This window comes from Coprinopsis cinerea, assembly GCF_000182895.1.
Source record: "Coprinopsis cinerea okayama7#130 chromosome 5 map unlocalized cont3.5, whole genome shotgun sequence".
Classification (NCBI taxonomy): domain Eukaryota; kingdom Fungi; phylum Basidiomycota; class Agaricomycetes; order Agaricales; family Psathyrellaceae; genus Coprinopsis; species Coprinopsis cinerea.
In genome coordinates this window covers 1-21,683 of record NW_003307540.1, presented here as the reverse complement: position 1 = coordinate 21,683, position 21,683 = coordinate 1, and the positions used below count along the sequence as shown (strand labels likewise).

The 21,683-nt window shown below is 51.6% G+C and overlaps 6 protein-coding genes, 1 non-coding gene and 1 pseudogene across 8 annotated transcripts; 4 read left to right on the top strand and 4 right to left on the bottom strand.

Moving 5' to 3' along the window:
* Positions 1-615: 615 nt before the first annotated feature.
* CC1G_12866 (hypothetical protein) lies at positions 616-1,068 on the top strand (the record flags this gene model as incomplete). The annotated part of the gene is made up of 2 exons (XM_001839503.2): positions 616-774; positions 847-1,068. 2 exons carry the CDS (start codon positions 616-618, stop codon positions 1,066-1,068), a joined length of 381 nt encoding a protein of 126 aa, XP_001839555.2.
* A 5,198-nt stretch (positions 1,069-6,266) lies between these two features.
* Positions 6,267-7,017, top strand: CC1G_12867 (xylanase A; the record flags this gene model as incomplete). Its single annotated transcript, XM_001839504.1, has 2 exons — positions 6,267-6,541; positions 6,600-7,017. The coding sequence occupies 2 exons, from the start codon at positions 6,267-6,269 to the stop codon at positions 7,015-7,017; spliced, it is 693 nt and encodes a 230-aa protein (XP_001839556.1).
* A 438-nt stretch (positions 7,018-7,455) lies between these two features.
* Positions 7,456-7,983, bottom strand: CC1G_12868 (hypothetical protein; the record flags this gene model as incomplete). Its single annotated transcript, XM_001839505.1, has 1 exon — positions 7,456-7,983. One exon carries the CDS (start codon positions 7,981-7,983, stop codon positions 7,456-7,458), a length of 528 nt encoding a protein of 175 aa, XP_001839557.1.
* Positions 7,984-9,592: 1,609 nt separating this feature from the next.
* Positions 9,593-11,317, bottom strand: CC1G_12869 (hypothetical protein; the record flags this gene model as incomplete). The annotated part of the gene is made up of 3 exons (XM_001839506.2): positions 9,593-10,135; positions 10,192-10,824; positions 10,877-11,317. 3 exons carry the CDS (start codon positions 11,315-11,317, stop codon positions 9,593-9,595), a joined length of 1,617 nt encoding a protein of 538 aa, XP_001839558.2.
* Positions 11,318-11,905: 588 nt separating this feature from the next.
* Positions 11,906-12,001, top strand: CC1G_20104 (annotated as a pseudogene). Its single transcript has one exon. The product of its transcript is annotated as a tRNA-OTHER (tRNA).
* Positions 12,002-12,319: 318 nt separating this feature from the next.
* On the bottom strand, positions 12,320-13,933 carry CC1G_12870 (hypothetical protein; the record flags this gene model as incomplete). Its single annotated transcript, XM_001839507.1, has 1 exon — positions 12,320-13,933. One exon carries the CDS (start codon positions 13,931-13,933, stop codon positions 12,320-12,322), a length of 1,614 nt encoding a protein of 537 aa, XP_001839559.1.
* Positions 13,934-14,905: 972 nt separating this feature from the next.
* On the bottom strand, positions 14,906-14,995 carry CC1G_20103. Its single transcript has one exon. It is a non-coding gene; the product is annotated as a tRNA-Arg (tRNA).
* A 1,172-nt stretch (positions 14,996-16,167) lies between these two features.
* CC1G_12871 (N-acetyltransferase 10) lies at positions 16,168-21,490 on the top strand (the record flags this gene model as incomplete). Its single annotated transcript, XM_001839508.2, has 16 exons — positions 16,168-16,272; positions 16,344-16,435; positions 16,507-16,620; positions 16,679-16,859; positions 16,914-17,476; positions 17,529-17,950; positions 18,137-18,618; positions 18,722-18,853; positions 19,054-19,193; positions 19,538-19,680; positions 19,817-19,936; positions 20,141-20,427; positions 20,570-20,734; positions 20,867-21,015; positions 21,048-21,226; positions 21,393-21,490. 16 exons carry the CDS (start codon positions 16,168-16,170, stop codon positions 21,488-21,490), a joined length of 3,372 nt encoding a protein of 1,123 aa, XP_001839560.2.
* Between the last annotated feature and the right edge of the window lie 193 nt (positions 21,491-21,683).

Below are 21,683 nucleotides of genomic sequence, written 5' to 3'. Positions count from 1 at the left end.
ACAGAGCGATGGCGTGGGTTGTCAAGAAACCGATAGATGTAGCCGGGAAGAAGATGCATACTAGAAGATTTTTAAAATTTGACAATGTTGGGGGGGGGGGGGAATTTGGATTGTTTTATTAGGCTTTGTGAGTGGCTATGGTTGTGTGAGTGGGGGTTTGGAGAAATTGATGTTGTTGGATAGTTCGGAATAGCAGGAGGAGGACACCGGTATCCTCCAATCACTCCGAGTCGCGACCTTCATTGGATCTTCGCGTGGACAGGACCGATGATGTACTAACAGGGCCGCCTGGAGACTATAGCACGGCCAAGGAGTATTATACGTACGTATCTTTTGATTCGTACATGAGTCTAGATCTTGACCTTCCTTTGATTCCTGCGTTCAATTTTCCAGGCTTTGAAACGTGACGGCTATCGCTGCATGATCACAGGCGCCTTTGACACAACCGCATGCGAGAAATTGCCAGAAGTCCTCGCAAAATCCATAGAGGAGCCGGGTTCTCGCTATTCCAGGACGGAGTGTTCCTATATCTTGCCGGAGGCCACGAACCGCGGGGTCGACAACGATGCAGGCAAGGTAATTTTATTCCTTGTCGGATCGAATTTTTCTAGCTCGATGGTTCCTCTTGTGTGGACGATACTCGAGGAATTTGGGTATAACCATATCCTACAGGAATTGAATGGCGACCATGTCAACCGACTGGAGAACGTGATGACGTTGGCGAAGGACGTGCACAGCGACTTTGATGCGCTCGCGATATGGTTGGTCCCTTCGGTGAGTTGACTACTGGATCCAACTCCGACCTCATCTAAACCCCTCTGTGTGTCCTTACTATATAATTCCCAGGACGATCCAAATGCGGAACCGAACACTTACAAAGTCGAGTCATCCCTTCCGTTTCTCCTCCAGGCCTACCCAAGGGATAATTCTATTGAGAAACCCGGTATGAGCCTAGAAACCCGGGTCTACTGGGCACCCTGGGGTCCCAACGACTTTTGCTCACCGGCGCCCTTATCACCAGGCCCTGACGGCTCTTCCGTGACTGATCAATGGTGGCCCGTAGAATGAAAAGTGGCCGGGTGATCCGGGGGCTGGTAGGTACGCGAGAGATGCGAAAGGCAATGAGATGGCGTTCGACGTTAGTAGATACAACTTCACTTGGGGAGAGTCCCAATACGGGTTGCTCTTAAATATCCGTTATGAGGATGTTGCGTGCATGAATCGAGACTCGGAGCCATCCATGGTCATACTTCTGACCACTTTACAGTAATTGTCTCTCAATTTCTATACCGTCAATTCAGTTTAAAGCACAGCCTCAACCCGTGGAGAGAGCTTTCCTCTCCACCAGTGGAAATGAAAATGATTTGTAAAGAGCGAAAATTAGTTTTGAAGAATATAGATAGAATGTAATTCAGATTGCCGGTATCCCAAAGGCAGACCCAATCATCAAGGATGACAGGTGCACTCGAAGGTCGTGCACAAGGAGGTGGACCTGTTGGGCGGTTGCGAATGAATCAGCATGTGGCCACTCGAGAGGCTGAAGTATCTCCCGAGCAGGAGACTGCGCAGGGCGGGACACGATGAATGGATGACGACTCCAGATCTGTGGGCTGGGCGCTTATTACCTTGAGGACCGACTCCGGTCATCATGCATCAGCCGTCACACCGACTTTCCCGTATGTCCCGAGGCTTCGGCCGGCCAGGTGGCTTTGAGGAACCCTCGCATACCGGGCTTCTTATTGAGAAACCTCTCATACCGGGTTTCTCAATAGAATTATCCCTACCCAAGGGTTGTCCGATTCCGATCTAGCTATCCTGGAAATCTCCCCCTTCCCAGCCCTCGATATCTAGAGATCCATGCCGCGTGTGCGAAGATTGCGCATCTTTCGGGCGCGAATGTGTATGTTGATGGGGTTATGAGGGATTGTGAAGAGCTTGGGGTACTTGCGGATGACGGGTCGTCTGCCGAACTGCTCAAACACCTCCTCATACAGACTCGTCCTCGCGAGGTCGAGAGTGATTATAGTTAGAGGGCATATAGGCTTAGCGAATGTCCTATTGACTACGCCCTTTCTCAACGAGCGTCGCGCATCACTAGTAAATACATACTTTTGGCGTTGGTCTTTGGGCAATTTTAAATTTTGTCGTGGGCCCCTCTGAGCCGTTTGTGCCACGGTTCACTTCCGACCTCGTGTATGTTGAGAGAAGGTGAGATAAAAGATCTTGGTCCCGTCCTTCAGCATACTAAACCGTTTCATCGCGATGCTACAAAGCGTGTAAATGGTTCTGCATACGAAACGAGTACGAATCAAGGGTGGATCATTATCTCAACCTCAACTCCACTCAAAATCGATTCCTGGCGAGTGGAGTTGGAGCCCCTATTAGGGCCCTAGTTCTATTTGATTTCTGTGGCTCAGGATACCCTTTCGATGGTGGTATATCTGTATACACCTGTAGAAGACCCGTTATTATTAAGGAAACTTGAAGACTCTAACCGTGGTCAGCTGGCGGAGCCGACCTCGAGTCCTTCCTATTATAGGACTTCTTCTTCCCTTATAGGATAACATCCCGAGTCCCGAGTCCCGACACTACGGTGGAAATACAAACTTGAACACGATTCTCATTCCCGCGCTCCCCTGGACCCTGGTGAAGGATGTTCCGGGTGTACGTACAGTGGGTACTACTGTGACGATTCGTGTTGTCTTCAACCGTGGATTTGGATGTTGTCAGTGGTCGAGCCGTCCGGCAGTTGGTGTTCGGAGCTACTATAATTTGAAACTAGGAATTTGTATACTGATGTTATCGCCATGTAATGAGAGGAGGTTGCAATGGCCTGCTGTAAACGCTCTGAGGGTAGGAGGTTTCCCCGAGCGAGGATGACGAGCGTTTTCTACTCTGATTCTCATCGCTTTGTTGCACCATTGCACTCTACCTATAGACTAACTATTGGCATATCTATCGATCATGTACCAGTTGAACTTCATGTGCGTGTAGTCAGAGTTCAAAGGCAACTCTCCTGGTACTACACTTCTGTTTCGATTTGTCCTTGGCTTAATAGTACATCATCTCGTTGTATTGATAAAGAAAATGGCCCGTGTTCGAGATCTGGGATATCTACAGCTACATCGATCGCGGCACTGACCAAGGATAGTTACGACGCACTGTTTTATGGGATGTGTTTCCGAAAACGAATGGCGATTTCACCGAACGAAACTCGACGACACGCGAATCTTCGATCTTCGACTTTCAAGTTCCGGCCGATCCTTCGAGGGTTCTCTGTGCGGTACCGAGAGGGGTCAATTCAATTCCATAGCGTGTATTCGGTGGATACGGTATGGCGGCTTAAGAAGCGACGACCATCGGAGAAAGGCCTTTCTTCGAGTAACTTTCCAATATTCCTTACCGCAAAGAGAGGCTATCCCGAGGAGTAATCTCATAGGCATGCTCATCGAAGACAATCTCCAACTTCCTCAGTCTTAGTAGTATTCCTTTGCCAAGTGGAAAGGATCCCTTCATCGATGAGCGTTTGGCCCTCGATGACACATGGGTCTTCGATCTTCGGCGTTCAAGGACCGATCCTTCGAGGATTCTGTCCACGGCACCGAGAGAGGTCAATTCGAATCCATAGCGTGTATTCAGTGTATATACGGTATGGCGGCTTTAGAAGCGCCCAACGTCGGAGAAAGGCCTTTCTTCGGATGCTCGGCTGTGGTGGGAGAGTAGTATCTAGTATTGTCTAGTCGATGCTAGCTCGGCCCTTTTCGACTGTTTTGGTGTACATAATGTTGAGTTCCGGTCTTCGATTCTGTTTCTATGAGGACCATACTAGGATGCTTGGAACCTCTTCGAACGGGGAAAGTCGGTGTCGACATCGTTATGTTGCCCCCTCTAAAGCCCCACGCGAGGAATTGAAGGTAGCTGGGGGAAGGTGAAGTGCGTAGCCTTCGTATAAATGTGGATAGTTTGTATGACTTTGGGCTGCTTAAGGCAATAGTCGATTATGAGGTTAGTGTTCCGCTGCGTGGTGAGCACCGAGGGTGGCGATAATGCACATTCTAATTGGGCGTTGGAGCTGAGACGTACTCGGGCTACCTGAATACGGGAAGAAAGGTCGACTCGTCAGTCTTCAAGTTGAAGAAATACTTGTGTCAAGGATGCGTGTACTCGTTGACAAGCTGACATAGCTATCGGAGACGGAAGAGCTCGCCTGTCAAGCAATTACCAAGGGGCTCAATTTCAGCTTGTTGGCGATTACGTGGTGGGCCGAGCCTTCGAGTGGTAGCCTTTCGAGGGAAGGGGGGACGACTTTCTTGGTGTGGGTACTCTAGAGTCTGGCGGCCATACCTGGAGAGCTCGAGCATTGCGATTCCGAAGATGGTGCAGCCAAACATTGTCAAGCAGACCTCACAGCCACAAAGCTGAACTTCGAGGCGAAGGCGGATCCAATTTGTACAAATGAAAGCGACATCTTTAAGTATTTTCAAAGGTTGTAAGTAGTCATCACAGTACTCCCATTAATACACCCTCAGAGACGAACTATTCCCAACTCTTGCTCGAATCCAAGGAACGTGACTTCTGCGACTTTTCCAGCCTTCGTGGTCCAGCCTGTTCATCCTTGAAGTACCTTGAAGACGACAGCTTCCCTGCCGTTTCGACTTCAAAACAACTTACTTAGAAGGGTCGGATAAATCCTATTTACAGGGATAGTGAGCATTCAAGATGCCTTTCAATGTCGGCTAAGTTTACATAGACAATGCGAATGATGTTGGACGGAATGCGGAGGTGATGACCAGACCTCGTGGCCCTGACCACCCCTCCTTCTCGCATCTCCCACACAGTACGGGTGATACGGGGGCTTATTCATAAATGACTTCACCAACAGTAAGTGCTCTGTCACAAGGCTTCATCAGGGACCCGTTATCTGACGATCAGCCGAGCACAAATCACCATTCGAGCCTTCTTTGAAGAGCCTTTCGGGACCGCACGGGATTGAGAAGCCTTTGTTCTACAGGAAGCTCGAATGCTGGAGAATGAGAGGTTGAATTTCGGAGGCTAAGAGAGGTAATGGAGGTTTCTAGCGACGCTTTCGACGGCATAAACTTACACAGAAGAACCCCAGAACAGGCCAAACTTGAATATAGCCAACCATCTCTGAACTTGAAACAATTCCACGATGGTAACCATCGTCTTCCCCCAAGAGTGAAATGACGCAAGACCATTGAATGCAGTTAAAGCTTCCACACCCCCACGTTTCCCACAGGTACCAGCAGGTACCCCACTTTTCATCACTTTTCGCGTGGTGTGGCTGGCTTCTCTACTTCGAAAGATGAAACGGGTGCACTTGTATGCATCGCAACTGAAGTTGACCCCGGGTTTGGGAACTTGGACGCTTGTCACAGCCGCGCATCCGAAGAAAGGCCATTTCCCGGAGGTTCTAATGCTTCCAGAATCCACTCCCCTTGAAACTCTTCTCGGAGCCGTCGAGAGGATTATTGAAGGTCGGACATTAGGTGCCGAAGATCAAGGAGGGTGTCTTTCGTCGATAGAAACGTGGCTTGGGGAAGCAATGAAATGACAAAAGTTGGTTGTTGGTCTGTTTAAGAGAGCGCCTGTAACTCGTTTATGCTGTTGGTGGGGACACTATATATCCGCGCAAGGGGTTCGTTTGAAGGAAAACTAAGCGCTCAGGAGAGGAGCCGAAATTGCAGTCGCTCGCTTTTGATAAAACCGCTGACAATGTTTAAAAATACCTCTGTCGTAGGACTAATTCGTATCGACATCCTTGTAAACAGTGCTACCTGTACACTAGAAGTCCGAACATGAGCACCCGCCATTTTCTGCAGCATTTTGACGTAATGACATGCTGCTAATCCAAGGACGAAGGGAGCGGGCGTCTTCACAGAGATGAGCTGTACGTACACATCGGAGCATCCTTGAGCAGGGTATCTTGGCCTTCCGAATTGGCGCTATGGGTTCCTATAGATAGAAGGAAAGGCCTCCAGCTGACCACGGTCTTCCCTGAATAGGGATGCAGCCATTGAATCGGCACCCTACAGCACGGAAAATCACATACTCCTCCTGCTCCACCGCGAAACCGGTTGTGGTAGAGTGAACTCGCTTGGTCGACGTAGATATGTCTTGAAATTGCTCGTTCACCTCCGAGGTTTACGCTGAAACCCTATAAAAGAGCTAAGTCAATCACTGCAATCGACCAGACACAACTCGAGTTACCAGCTCATCTGTCTTTGCAACCCAAGAAAACAGCCATGAAGTTCCTCTCTCTCGTCTTCGCCGTCTCCTCCGCCGTCGTCGGTGCTCTCGCTGTCCCCACCGACGCTTCCAACAGCACCAGCCTCCTCCAAGCTCGTGCTGGTACCCCCAGCTCTGAGGGATGGCACGACAACTACTTCTACTCGTGGTGGACCGACAACCAAGGTACCGCGTACTACACCAACCAGGCTGGTGGACAATACAGCCTCCAGTGGTCCGGTAACGGCAACCTCGTTGGCGGCAAGGGCTGGAACCCTGGTACAAACAACCGGTAAGCCCATTTCGACCCCTTCGAAAATTATTCCAATTGCTAACCACCTTTTCCGTAGCATGATCAACTACAGCGGTACCTACCAGCCGAACGGCAACAGCTACCTCGCCGTCTACGGCTGGACCCGCAACGCGCTCATTGAGTACTACGTCGTCGAGTCCTACGGCACCTACGACCCCTCCTCCGCGGCCGAGCTCAAGGGCCAGGCGCACTGCAACGGCGCCACCTACAACATCCTCACCACCTGGCGCCACCAGCAGCCCTCGATCGACGGTACTCAGACCTTCCAGCAGTTCTGGAGCGTCCGTACCCCCAAGAAGAACCCCGGTGGCCAGATTAGCGGTACCGTCGACTTTGGATGCCATGCTCAGGCTTGGAGGAACCACGGCATGAACTTGGGCTCCAACCACTACTACCAGATTGTCGCCACTGAGGGTTACTTCAGCAGTGGTCAGGCCACCATCACCGTTTGGTAAACGTCTGTAGCGGAACGGGCTGTAGTACGATTTCCTCTGCGTGCTTTCGTTTGAACAGTTTTTTATTTCCTGTTTTCACTCCCCCCTCCTGGGAGTTGTCGGTTTTAGCGACGGTGTTTAAAAAGAAAAATGTCTTATGGATAGTGAAGTTCAAATGTAACTCTTACCTCTTGAAATGTATACCAATTGCCTCTGTCGAACGTCCTCCTAGGTTTTAGCACCAAGTTCAATGCCATTCGTGAGATACAACAATAGTCAACATCAAAGAGTCACAAGTCCGTAAATATATGTATAGGATTATCTGGTTATATAGCAGACGAGAACGGAAACGAAAAGGAAGGTCAAAGGACTGAGTCGGTTTAATAGAGATCAAAGCATGGCATAGCCTGAGAGTGTGAGCGAACCATGGTTGCTCTTCCCAGGGGCTGGATCGGCTGTTCAAACACACGCGAACGCGGAGGGCCTCAAACGAACGGGGACATTAGGGCTACTGTAGCCAACGGCAGTGCCGGTCTCCAATCCTCCCCAGCAGGTGGTAGCACCACCACAGCACGTATCCCTAATCTGCTTTGCAGCCCACCCAACGGTGGACCTCTTGACCGTCAAAGACGTGGTCGAGCTGCCGTAGATGCAGACGCGGAAGTCACCGTTGCTGATGATGACGACGTTGTTCTGTGGGAGGAGGAAGGTGGCAGGGTCGGGGTGCCACGCGTTGATGAAGCTGGTGGCTTGCGCGGTGGTGAATGTGCCTGGTCCGCCGCAGGTTGCGCGGGCGAAGAGGGCGTCCTCTTCGAGAGAGGTGCTGCGCCTGATGAGAGCTTCGTCGTCGTCGATGTTGAAGTTGGGTGGGAGTGGGGCGGTGGTGATTACGAAGTCGGTGGAGACGGCGTCGTCTTGGGGAGTGGGAGAGGCGACGACGAGGGCTGCGGCAGCAGCGAGGAACGACAAAGTGGCGAAGAAACGCATGGTGGCTTTGGGTATGAGGCTGGTGAGTGCTTTAGAGGATTCCTTTGAAGCTACCTGGGTTGGTTGCTGAAGAAACAGAGGGGTGTCAGGAGCCTTTTATACGTTTCGAGGCTCAGGATCCCTTGCTATGACTTTGGGCTCGCGCTCAGGGAAAGGAATCCCCCCGGGCTGGCCGCGCTGTGCGATGATCAACATTTCCTATTCAGGGTATGAAGTTTACGAAAGAGGCACGGGCGCAAATAGCAAGCTGTTAGGCTGAGCGGCCCCAAGGGGATGTCGTATGAGCGATTAAAGCCGATGAAACGAGGATCTAGTCTGTCCCTTGCCCAATAACAGTCAGACGTTTGTCCTGAAAATAATATTAGCAGCCCAAGTCACAGTTGGTCGACCAAGTTGGTGGTGCAACACCTCCCTTCTCGGCGGTGACTATTTGGTATTGCATGCACGTCCGAACTTCCGTTGAGATCACTGTGGAGAGAGAATCGCCGGAATTTATGCACGAGCTGCCCGGATGTGTTTACATCGCTCGGATAGGTCAGCTCGGCTACGGGATGGGCGCTTCAGAGGTAATCACCGTGCCAGCCGCTCTACCAACGCCGAAATGAAGGGAAGAAAAAACTGGTTACACATGATTATCCATCTCCGACGGCAAAGCGAACAGTCCTGTCCATATCTTACTCCCTCTCGAGGACATATGTAAATGGGATGAGGAAAGGCATCGAGTGTCGATCGGGGTAGACACCCATGGATACCCACGACTTGGTACTGGATACTGGTATCTCAGAGCGCTGAAGGACCCACACACAACCCAGACTTGACGATTACAACAGAACGGAACATCAACTCGGTATCAAGTTCTTTCTTTTCGAACTTTACATGCTGGATGACTTACCATGAAACGGTCAAAGCGCTTCTTCCGAACGATTTCGGCGATTTCAGAACGATTTCGGTTATTTCAGTTACCCTTTTGGATCGATTAGATGATGGCGAAGATAATCGAGCAGCCTCCTACCCAGGCGCCCGCTCCGAGGATGAATTCACACTCTGAAGAATGGGTGAGGAAAGAAGTCGTGACTACAAAATGATTTGTAAAATACAACCGAAAAGCACCTTCCGTTTTTGTTCATTCATCCTCTCCACGGACGCCTGGCAAAAAACATATGCAAATAGATGACACAGCAGCCCGGCTGGCTTCTGGCAATCACGGCGGAGATCAAAAGTGTTCTGAGGCATACCGTCGACCATAGCATCGGCCATCGACCGTCGACCTCGACACCGACAACGACCTCGACACTCCTCATACGGCGCGTTGCGGTATGGCTCTTGCCATTGCAGATGGACTCCGCAACAATAGACTCCGCGCTATCTCACATAACGAAGCTCCGGATCCCCCTAGGACCCTTCATTCTCCACCTCCTCTCGGATTCAACCTACGGCAACCACGACGCAGTGATATCGCTACGACTGGCAGCCACTCCAATTATCGACGCCCTAAGTAAAGGAGACACACCGACTACTACACACGGCCTAACCCGCGAGCTACAGCTGTGCCAAACGCATCTGGGGCACGAACTCGAAAATCTGATCGACACACAGGACTCTTGGAGATTCAGCGCAACTCGGGCAACGCTACAGCAAGTCGAAGAATTTTTTCCATAAATCCAGAGTTTCGGGACCCACCTGCTCTGTTGTCCTTGAAGGCTTTCAGAATGGGGATCCGCACGCACGGATACTTCCTTTGCTTCGCGTTGATGAGTTCATCCATCTCTGGTTCAATAACACGCTCAGGCTTCTTCCGTTTCCGACCTGGTTGCGCTGACGTTGATGGAGCTGGCGTTGTAATTTGCGGGAGTTCATCGTCACTCTCAGATGAAGACGATGAATTAGACTGGCCTTCTTGGATGAAAGTGACTGAACCAGGGATGGTTGCTGGGTTGTTTCGTGCTTTCTTGTTCTTCTTCTGAAGCCGAGCCAATCGCTTGGCTTCCTTTCTCTTCTTCTCGTCATCGAAGTATTCTTTCTCAACGAGAAAGACAGCAGTTGCCTCTTTAGACCGGTCTCTTCCTGCGCGGCCAAACCGTTGCCAAAGTGCTGTGATTGAACAAGTTGCCCTCCATTGACCGACGAGGTCAATATTAGGCAAGTCAAGACCCTATTCCAATAACAAGTTCAGATAGGGCTCCGACTTCCGAACCAAAAGCCACGTACCACGCCAAAGGACTCTGTGGTTAGTATACCCCACAGTTTCCCAGTCCTGAGGGCCTCCACGTGCTCCGTCTTAAATGTACCAGACATTTCCGAGTTGAACCAAAGTATTTTGTCGAAATCTTCAGGGCTTAGGTGCTTGAGGAGTGCATCACGGGCTGCAATGGATTCCGGGATGTTGTCAAAGAACACGGCAAATGTTGCCTTAGGGGCTGATTTTCCCGGGACGTAGCCGTTCAGGACAAAACGTAGATCTTCAAACGTATTCAGGTCGCTTTGGATCTTCTTGATCGTGATATTGATGTTTGGTCGGTCGATGGAGAAATGAAAGAGCTTGAGTCTTCGACTACCGAGGTGAAGGGTCTTTTTGATGTCGTCAAGGGTAGTGTCCGGGAGAGTAGCTGTTGTAATTACTCGTGGAATGTCCGCGGGAAGGATATAGCTTAGGTTTCCGATATGTTTGTATTCGTGACGAAAGGAAGACCAGGTGCTAATACAATGGCCTTCGTCGAAGATAAGGCTGATGATACGCTGTCTAAACGACGGAAGACGAGCAATTTTTTCGAACCCGCCACCCGGTCTCATTAGGAGCTCTGGATTTATGACCAGGACCTGATAGACGCCAGTCGCAACATCCTACGCCATGGATAAGTGGCAGGGTATTGCTGTGAGAAGGCTGAACACCTACATGCCAATTAATCGTCGGGGCGCTATCTCCGCAGACAAATACCGCCTTCAGTCCCAACTTCTCAGCCGTAGCAACTTGCTGTTGACCCAGGAGGTTGAGCGGTGTGACGATGATCTGAACACTGCCGGGGGCGGAGAATAGGATTGGCATCCAAAAAGTGAGCGTTTTGCCCATACCAGTTCCCGCAACAGAAACAATGTCACCGTCGCGCTCCAGGATAGCCTGCACGACCTCAATTTGCCAAAGACATGGTCTGATGTTCCAAAGATCTTGGACGCGTTTCCGGATTTGTTCGACCGTAGGAATCGTCTTCGTAGGCGACTGACCCATGTTTCGGGGCCCAAAGATGGAGGAGGAATCGAAGAGACGCGTCCAGTTGGGAGGTAATATATCGAGACGCGCAGCGTCGTGTCGACGCGGTGCTTCGCCCTCAGAATACATCTCCGCCGTGATTAAATGATTGCCAGAAGCCAGCCGGGCTGCTGTGTCATCTATTTGCATATGTTTTTTGCCAGGCGTCCGTGGAGAGGGAGAATGAACGAGAATGGAAAGAGCTTTTCGGACTCAATATAGCCTTTGTTTTGATTACGACCTAACCTACCACTCATCGTACTTACCCACTGTTCGGACTGTGAATTCGCCCTCGAAACGGACGCCTGGGTAGGAGGCTGATAATCGAGCGATGTTCTAGGGTTGCATACGTCCCGGCATAACATAAAGGTATCGCAACACCGCTACTACCCTGTTCCATAGATGCACGTTGGTGGGCGTGCTCGAATTTAAGCGCCCAGCGCGCTTATCATGTTCCATTACAACGCTAGTCCCGTTACTCTTTCGACGTCCATCCAAAGCTTGTTAGAGCTCTCGAGCATAGACCCAAGCCTCGGTGAATAAATCATCATTCCATGGATTATCGTGATAATCGACAGCCCTCAGAGCGAAGTCTTACTTGCGGTCACATGAAGGCCACATATCACGCTGATACTATCTCCATACCAGAGATACTTAATACATTCGAGCCAACCAGACTCGGGTATAGCATAAAGCTAGTGCGGCACAACGCAGCTTCTACTCTGGTGGGTATGAACTGTGGTGCACGTCGGGGTTCGATTCCCCGTATTCGAGATTGTTACCTCCTGTATACTTGTCTATACACTCTTATTTTTAGGATAACGCATGCGGTGCTGGGTACTTATCGTGTTCCCTTGCGAGGAATTAGGGACTCTGTTGGGTATGTGTGGGCAGATTTGGCTGTGTTTGGCGAAGGCCTCGGATTCGTACCAAGTCGGACCAGCGCGTTCGTTCTCGACTCACTTTATGTAACCTTGAACTCAGGCACTATTACTGCAGCCTTGTCTTCAACATTCAAGCTATCTTTATCTATTGTGTTCAGAAATAGATCAACTCTGGCACTATACGACTTCGACCCCTACTTTATCCGATTTATTGCAGCCACAACGACGCCCTATATGCTCCCAAATCCATTACCGAACTATCGTGCTCAAAGAAAACCTCCAAATTCTCCAGTCTAGATTCGTGGTACTTGAGCCTCTCTGCATCTGGAACCACCGCTGCGACTTCTCCGAATATGACTTTCAACGTCTTCAACGGCGCTACCTGGCTTCTCGTGATCGCCATATTCATCAGGATACCCCTTGCGGTCGGGGACCCAACTGACCACCTCGAGAGGATGAGATGTTCGAGTTTGGGAAGGAGGACAGGGGCAGAAGGGTCGCTAAAGGTGAGTGCGTCGATGAATTTCCTGGTGACGATTCGGTTGAGTAAGGTTAACTTTCGCAGGTTGTTCTTGATGATGGGCTGGGACGTGAATTGGATGAGGGTTTGTTCGACGTTCGCCGCGCCTAGTGTTAAGTGGTCGCCCAGGGTGAGCGATTCGAGCTTCGCTTGTGATCTTTCGAGGCATTCGCAGATGGATCCGTAGACCTCCCCCGTGGAGAGTCGACGCTGGGAGCCTTTGATGACGGCGCTGAGGTTCTTCAAGGAGCGGAGGGAGATGGAGCGGAAGAGAGCGACGCTGGATCTGCTCGAGTCGATGTCGTATTCGTAGATGAAGAGGCTGTGGAGGGAGGGTACATGGACGATTTGACTGCGGGGTGTATCGTCGTCGGTGCCGTCTGAGATTGAAGCTTTGAGAACGCGGAGTTCGAAGAGGTCGGGGAGGATGGTGAGGAGGTCGGGGACTGTGATTCCATGTATGGTCATTTCTTGGAGCCAGTACCATGGGTATTCGGGGAATGGGTAGCGCGTCTTGAATTTCTCCAACCCGTATGGCGTGAGTTTGGGGATGATGACGCTGGTAAGTTTGGGTGCTCGCTGTAACATCTCCTCTACCATGCCGGATATGGGTAGTCCTGTCGGCTTCCAGGTGTCGACTTTGATTCCGATCTCCTCTAGCCGGCTCCACTCGACCCCCTTGGCCACCAGCGACTCGAAAATGGGAGGGTAGACTGCGCGTTCGTTGGTCAAGCCTCCGTACAAGGTAACATTGAACGTTTTCACCCGCGTGGAATGTTTGGACAGTTCGTCCATGATCCCGATTAGGACGCTGAACTCCATGTCTTTGTTGGGTGTGTACTCGTCGTGCGTCGTGCGTCGACCGTGGAATTCTGCGAACTCTAGATCGAATGATAGGTCGTGGTTGCGGGAGTTGGTCAACCAGGTTGAGAGCGCTGCTAGGTGTTGGGGGAGGAGTCGACCTTGGATGTTGACGCGTGACCAGAGTTGTGGGGTGTGATCGACCAGGTCTTTCCAGGCGCTGCATACGAGGGCGAGGTCTATCGGGGAGAGGGGTTGGTGGCCGGAGCAAATGAGGTGTTTACGTTGGGCGTGGGGTTGAGTGAAGGATCGGAAAGGTGGGTGGAGGAGGTAGAAGATGAATATCTTTTGGAGGATATCGTCGGGGACATGTAGCGTTAGGTTTTTGTGTGAGGCGCTTGGGGTCTGACTCTCGGAGGCGACTTCCTTTGGGCCTAAGGAAGCTTCTCGGTGCTGAACTGGAGTTGGAGGAGCGGTGTCTCTGCCCGCTGGTTCCGCCATGGAATACGGTGAGGGACGATTAGCAGGAGGAATTAGTGCCTGGTGCCAGTGGAAGAGGAGAAAACTATCAGAGTGTTGGTCGATTTGAGATTGTTGCTTTTTTTAATGGTGTTCGACCTTGTCGACCACGAGGACGAGATGCCGCAGTCTACTATCTCTGGTTTTGACAATGATCTTTTTGTACGCGGTACTGATCGATTCAGTTTGAGCGCTGTTTCTTGTCGTCGCGAAGGAATGGTGTCCCGAAAACGCCGAGGACGCCCATACGGTTTGGGCTCATTAAAGGCCTGGGCGGAGGTGGTGATAAATTTAAAGTCGAGAAGGGAACAACGTTGACGTCCTTGTGACTGGAGAATGTTTTCTGAGCACATACTATAGAATGTCAGGGCCCTCCAAAGCGATTAACATAACCAATCAAGACCTATCGTCATGGTAAGGATAGCGTCGAATGTCAATGCGAAAGCACGAGGATGAATCCACGCTTACCCAGCCTGAAGGCTGATATGCTGTCCTATTCCAGTTTCACCAACGCCTTACCGACTTACCCTCGTCAGAGGAGCATGGTCATTCGCGGAACGTAAGCACAACCCACAATACTCCACCCGAATTTCGTTGCTTTGGGCTACCGTTTGGATAAGTCAGCCTGATCTGCGTCTCTGTGCCCTTGTGTCAACTATTTCTGGATCACAGCTACACAATTCGACGGTACCTCAAAACAAAAAGATTGGAGAACAAATTGTGCGTGAGGGCAGGTCATTGCTCCGGGATTGTCGACGTTTACACTTTCGGCGCCGGTACTACTCCTAGTTGGTATCATCTGCCAAGACGCTGTCTTGACCCTCGAGTAGAGCTCGGGTGACTGGCCCAATATTGTGATCTATGGGGCACGCTACTAATTGCTTGGCAATGCCGATGGGAAGGATGTAAGAAAAATAGAGAACTTGAAGGTGGTACGTATGCGCACATTGCAATATCGAGTACGGGGAATCGAACCCCGACGCGCACCCCCGTTCGTACTCAGAGTAGAAGCGTTGTGCTGCACTACCTTTATGCTATACCCGACTTGCTATACCAGACTACGGTGGTTCTTGTGAATGTATTGAGGAGTCTAGATCTCTTCTTTGAATTGTGGTTGCGTCGTGGTTGCGAGATTTGGGTGAGGTGAGGCGTGCATGTGACTTGAGAAGTTAGAACTTGTGCCAGGATGGGTGATGGCGGTGAGAAGGCCGCAGAGTATCGGTTATGGAAGGGAAGAATGGAGTTTGGTCCCGGAGGGACGTTGTGCGAAGTTATGACGAGAGTTGAGTTGGAGGTTTGCTAGGGCGAGGTGAGTGAGGATAGTAAAGGAGTGTAATGGGTTGGATATCGGTCTGTAGATGGGAGGATTTGTGATTGGGATAAGCGCGGGGTTGGGCATGGGCGCTTAGAGCTCGAGTTCGTTTGTGGGAAGAGTGATGAGTGGTGCCCGTGTCGGCGAGGGTTCGGGCGAGCGCAGAGTCGAGATTCCTATGTTATATTGGTGCTGGGACGACGGTGGAATGGTGGTTAGGAGTATGTATTCGTTCAGTGTAAGAAAAGAGAGGTGTGTATTTGAGTACGGGGAATCGAACCCCGACCCAGGACGCATGAAATGGAGTAGTAGAGGGTGTACACTCACTAGTACCCTTTATACCCGAGCGTGAGCAGATAAGCGGATAATTCTCATCTTTAGATATCATGTTCGATATCGATTAAGTACATCTGCGTCCCAGTCGGCGATAACGAGATGCAGGAGAAATCCTTATGCACATGTGCTTCGAGGGGATCGAACGCTCGACTTCCGGCCTCAGGCGGAGCGGAGAAGCGGACCGAGTATGGCGAGGGGTGGCTGTGCCCAGATCTCGCGTTTCTGAATTTTTGGTTGTGCGCACTCTGTGTTTCTGACCGTCGCCATCACTTTTGGGCGTTTGGGCGAACGCTTTTATCTCTCTCTCGTCGTTACTCCTCTCGTCCTCCTCTACATTCGGCCTAGACGAACGTACGAAAGGGGTTACTCAAAAACGCGCAGAGCGTATTGCATTTCGACTACCGGATTCGATTCTTGTTCTTCTCCTCGACGTACCTTGTTATCGACCTACCCCGGCGACTTGTACGACGACTAGGGCTACTCAAAAACACCCAGCGTACTCTACGACCAACATACGACTATCTCACTCAAAAACGCTTAGAGCGTGCCAACCAAACGAACGACGACGATGCGGAAACAACTCGACCCGCGTATTCCGATTCTGATTAACAACAATGTGAAGTTGAACCATAGGAGTTTTATTGTGCTTGTGGGAGATAAGGGGAGGGATCAGGTGTGTTTCTATCTATTTTGTTTGTTCGTCTATCGAGGGAGGTGGATGCTAATGAGGTTCGCGTGGTGTAGATTGTGAATTTGCATTTTTTGTTGTCGCAGGCGAGGGTATCGGCGAGACCGTCGGTGTTGTGGTGTTATAAGAAGGATTTGGGGTTTACTACGTGCGTATTCTGCGTCTGTTCTTTTGATCTGGTTTGGGAGGGGAAAGCTGATGCGTTTATTTGGGGTATAGGCATAGGAAGAAGCGGGAAGCGAAGATTAAGAGGGAGGTGAAGAAGGGGATTCGGGAGCCTAATGAACAGAATCCGTTTGAGATTTTTGTGACTGTTACGGATATCCGGTATACGTGCGTGCTTCTATCTATTATCTCTGTTCAACGAATGGGAATCTGACGTTGGATATAGGTATTACAAGGAATCCCATAAGATCCTAGGAAACACGTATGGGATGTTGGTGTTGCAGGATTTTGAGGCGATTACCCCGAATTTGTTGGCCAGGACGATTGAGACGGTTGAGGGTGGTGGGTTGGTTGTGCTCCTCCTGAAGACGATGACGAGTTTGAAGCAGTTGTATACGATGACTATGGTGCGTCTCCCTCAACCTTTTCTGGAGAAACCCTGAGGTTCATTGGGTTTTTAGGATGTTCATTCGCGATATCGAACCTCGTCGCACGACAGCGTCACCGCTCGGTTCAACGAACGTTTTATTCTTTCGCTCGGCTCGTGCGCGGACTGTCTCTTCCTCGACGACGAGCTCAACGTGCTCCCCATCTCCCGGGGGAAGGACATCCAGCCCATCGAAGATTCCTCGCCGTCATCGACCTCGACCTCGCCCGACGCCAAAGCCCTCAAGACGATCCAGGATTCTCTGGCGGACACCAAGCCCGCCGGCGACCTCGTCAAGCTGGCCAAGACGAGCGACCAGGCGAAGGCCCTACTCACGTTCATCGAGGCCATCGCGGAGAAGACCCTCTCGAGCACCGTAACGCTCACTGCCGCCCGTGGACGCGGTAAATCCGCTGCTCTGGGTCTCGCCATCGCCGCCGCCCTCGCGCATGGCTACTCGAACATCTTCGTCACCTCGCCTTCGCCCGAGAACCTCAAGACGCTCTTCAACTTCATTTTCAAAGGCTTGGATGCGTTGGGGTATGAGGAGCATTTGGATTATGATATTGCGCAGGCGAAGAGTGAGAGTATGGGGCAGTGTGTGCGGTGAATGTGTTAGGGATCACAGGCAGACTGTGCAGTGGGTTAGTCCCGAGGATGCGCATGTCCTGGGCCAGGCCGAGTTGGTGGTTATTGATGAGGCGGCGGCGATTCCTCTTCCGCTTGTGAGGCGGCTCCTCGGCCCTTACCTCGTCTTTATGGCGTCCACTATCAACGGCTACGAGGGTACTGGACGATCGTTATCCCTCAAGCTCATCCAGCAGCTTAGGGAGACGACGCGTCCGGCGCTGAGTAAGGAGCCGTCGGCGGCGGAGAGGGAGAAGGAGGCTGGGACGATGGGGGTGGGGAAGGAGAAGAAGGTGGTTATGAAGGCTCCTGGGAAGGCGAGGACGTTGAGGGAGATTAAGCTCGATGTGCCGATTAGGTATTCGAGTGGGGATAAGATTGAGAAGTGGTTGAATGGGTTGTTGTGTTTGGATGCGAGTGTGTCGAGTGGGGGTGCTTTGGCTGGTGAGTGGGTTCTGCTTCTCGTTTTGGCTTTGTTTCTTTGGTTTTTGGTGGCGTCGTTTCGTTTCGTCGATGGGGGCTTTCGTCGCGTCCGCGGGCATCGTTTACGGTGACTTGACGCGATGGTTTTGTTCATCCGTCTAATCCTTGTCTTCGTCGATCAGAACTGACGCGTTTGTTATTCTGCAGGCTGCCCGCACCCCTCGCAGTGCGAGCTCTACTACGTCGAGCGCGACACCCTCTTCTCGTACCACCCCGCCTCCGAGGTCTTCCTCCAGCGCATGATGGCGCTTTACGTCGCTTCGCACTACAAGAATCAACCTAACGATCTACAACTCATGTCCGACGCGCCGGCTCACCACCTCTTCGTCCTCCTCCCTCCCTTGCACGACCAGAACTCGTCCACTTCCTCCGCCGATCCCTCCTCTTCCAAAGACTCGACATCTACCACGACAAAGGAAACGCACCTCCCCGAACCCCTCGTCGTCCTCCAAGTGGCGCTCGAAGGTAACGTTTCTAGGGATGTTATCTTGGATTCGTTGGGGAGGGGGGTGAGGCCGGGGGGTGATTTGATTCCGTGGTTGGTTAGTCAACAGTTTCAGGAGGGGAGGTTTGGACGGTTGAGTGGTGCGCGGGTTGTTAGGGTTGCTGTGCATCCTGATTATGCGAATGTGAGTGTGGTTTTGGTTTCGTCGGGCTTTCCCCCTTGCAAGAGAGCGCGAGGCGCACGATGAGGAATGTATGGCTGACGTTGGTTTCTTTTTTTCGTTGTAGATGGGGTATGGCTCGAGGGCTATCGAGGCGCTTAACGCCTTCTATAGTGGGGAGTATTATAATTTTGACGCGGATGTTGAGGAGGGGGAAAATGTGAAGGGGAAGAAGAGGGGTGGTGAGGAGGAGGGAGAGGTGAGTCCCGTTTCACTGGTTTTCGGTGTCGGTTCTTCAGGTCGGCTGGAGATCTGGGGCGATTAAACCTATCGAGTGTCGTCGACATGCCTCGACGTCGACCCTCGATGATTCCGTCCCTTGGGTGACCCACCGACCATTCAGCGTTCCGCGTTCAAGGTTGATCCATGGACACTTGGGCTAACTCTTACCTCCGACAGGAATCGACGCTCCTCACTGAAATGCCCACCGTCCGGTCTGTATCGAGTATGCCGCCCCTGTTGCAGCGGCTTTCGGAGAGGAAACCTGAGAGTTTGGATTGGTTGGGTGTTAGTTATGGGTTGACTCCTGCTTTGTTGAGGTATGTGCGATTTTTGTTTTGGTTTGGTCGATGGGATTCTTGGTTGGGGGTTGGGGAGCGGAGATGGCGCGGTGTGGTGTGTATGGTTGGATGCACTATAGGCTTGGGCGTTTGGTGGATGGCAGAAGACGGAAGACGGACGATTCGCATAGGGCGCGTCGTTGGCGTGGTGGTTGGTCGCCACACCGCAACTGAGTAAGGGATTAGAGTCTTGGACGGCCTCCCCCGTTGGATGACCCGGTCCCTGTTCCTTTGTCTCGCTGACTACCCCTCTCCACGTCTTTACCATTCGTAATTTCCTTCCATCCACAAAACCCGCGATGCTAATACTCCTTTTTCCACAGGTTCTGGAAGCGCGCGGGCTACATCCCGCTGTATGTTCGTCAGACGGCGTCGGAGTTGACGGGCGAGCATACCTGTGTGATGGTTCGTGGCTTGAACAGCTCGCCCGAGAGTGAGTTGGAGTGGTTGGGCGAGTTTGCGAAAGGTGAGTTGGTTCTTTTGTTCTCCTTTGTTTATTCCGTGGGCCCTATGTTCGCCGTCGTCGCGGTCGTCGTTGTGCGAGCGCATGGGTGTGTTCGATGTTTTGAGAGAACTCGTGTGCTGACCGTGTTTTGTGATAGATTTCCGACGACGATTCATTTCGCTGCTTTCGTACAAGTTCAGGGAGTTTGGGAGTGTGACCGCGTTGAGTATTCTTGAAGCTGTGAATGCTGGGATTCCGAAGGCGGCGGGTGAGGATGGTGCGTTCGTTTGATGTTCGTTGTAGAGCCAGGTACTGACTGGTTTTTTCGTCCTGCTTTCATTATTGTTCGACGCCTATTCGCCCTCGCACACCCGATCGCCCTGTCCTGATCCCTGACTCGCCGTTCGACACCTTTCTCGTGACATACTCGATGACACTCCGACCTGCCTCCACCGCGTTTTGCCCACGCTGTCGCCAACAGCCACGCCACTCAACGCTCAAGAACTCAGCTATCTGCTCACTCCCTTCGACCTCAAACGACTGGAAGCCTACGCCAACAATACCCTCGACTATCATGTCGTTCAAGATCTCTTCCCCGCCATCGCGTCGCTTTACTTTACGCATCGGTTCGACGGTACGGGTTCGGAGGAGGGTGAGGATGGTGGAGAGGGAGGGAAGAAAGGAGGGAGTGGTGTTCGGTTGACTGCTGTCCAGAGTTCGATTTTGTTGGCGTTGGGGTTGCAGAGGAAGAGCGTTGAGGATGTTGAGGTGAGTAGTCCATTCGACGCTCTCGTTTGGCTTTCCTCCTTTCCTCCCATTGTCATTCTGCCCCGCGTCCATCAACATTCTCATTCTCCATCGCCTTTGTCACTTCACCTTGAACGTTAACTAACGAAACCCCGTTTGACAGGCTGAGCTCTCGCTCCCCGTTAACCAAGCCCTCGCGCTCCTCGTCAAGATTGTACGGAAGATCAGCAAGCGCCTGCTCGAGATCCAGAAGAGGGCTGTGGCTGCGACGGTGCCCGACTTGAGACAGAAGGCGGCGGAGGGGTCAGCGAGGATCAACGAAGTCAAGGTGAGTCCGAGATGTCATTCACCCCATCTTCTTCGTCCGTTCGCCCCGTCGTGGAGGGTGGGAACGAATGATCGAATGGGATGTTCGTCGTCGAATTAAACGACAGGCGCTGACGACGATTTCCTTTTACAGGACGTCGAGATGGGCTCCACCTCGAAAGATGAATGGCAACCTAGCGTCTCAGCGTCGATCGAGAAGGAGCTCGATGAGGCTGGTGAGGGTGTTAGGCGCGAGTTGAAGGAGAAGCAGAAGGCGCTGTTGGAGAGTTTGGATTTGCGCAAGTGAGTATCTCTCGCTTGAATCTTGACTAAAGTGCAGCGCTGACGGTTACTGTTCGCGGTGTTGCTGTTCGCGATGTCGCTAGGTATGCGATTAACGATGCTGCTGTGGACTGGGACGCTGCGTCTGCTCAAGTGCAGAATATCGCCAAGGGTGCGCAGGGTGCTTCGACCATCGTGAGTTTGAAGAGTTCGGCGGTGAAGGATAGTTCTGGTGAGTGTTCAGCTTGATTCTTTTCGTTTTGATCTCTTCTGGTGTCCTCTCGGTCGAAACGCGAGGCATTTCGTCGACTTCTCTCGAGCCCTTTGGACCTCGTCTTCCCGCTTTTTTGTTTTTATCGCTGCGCGTGGAACGGTGTGACTGAACTCGTTCTTTGTAGAATCTGTCGGTCAGAAACGAAAAGCCTCGATCGGAGGCGCTGGGGATGGGGGTGAGGACAAGAAGAAGAATAGGAGGAGTAAGAAGGTGAAGCGGTAGAGTGCGTTCGAGTCGTTTCGGTTGGTTGCTGGGGTGTTGTTATTTCTATGATGTTGTATGTATGTACATTTTGGGGGTATATATTGTAATGCAGTTTGGACGTAGAAATGAATATTGGAAGTGGATGTCAGGTCGACCCAGCTGCCTTCATTCCTTCCAGACCGGGAGGTTCTGTAGCAGTGTATCCGTAAGT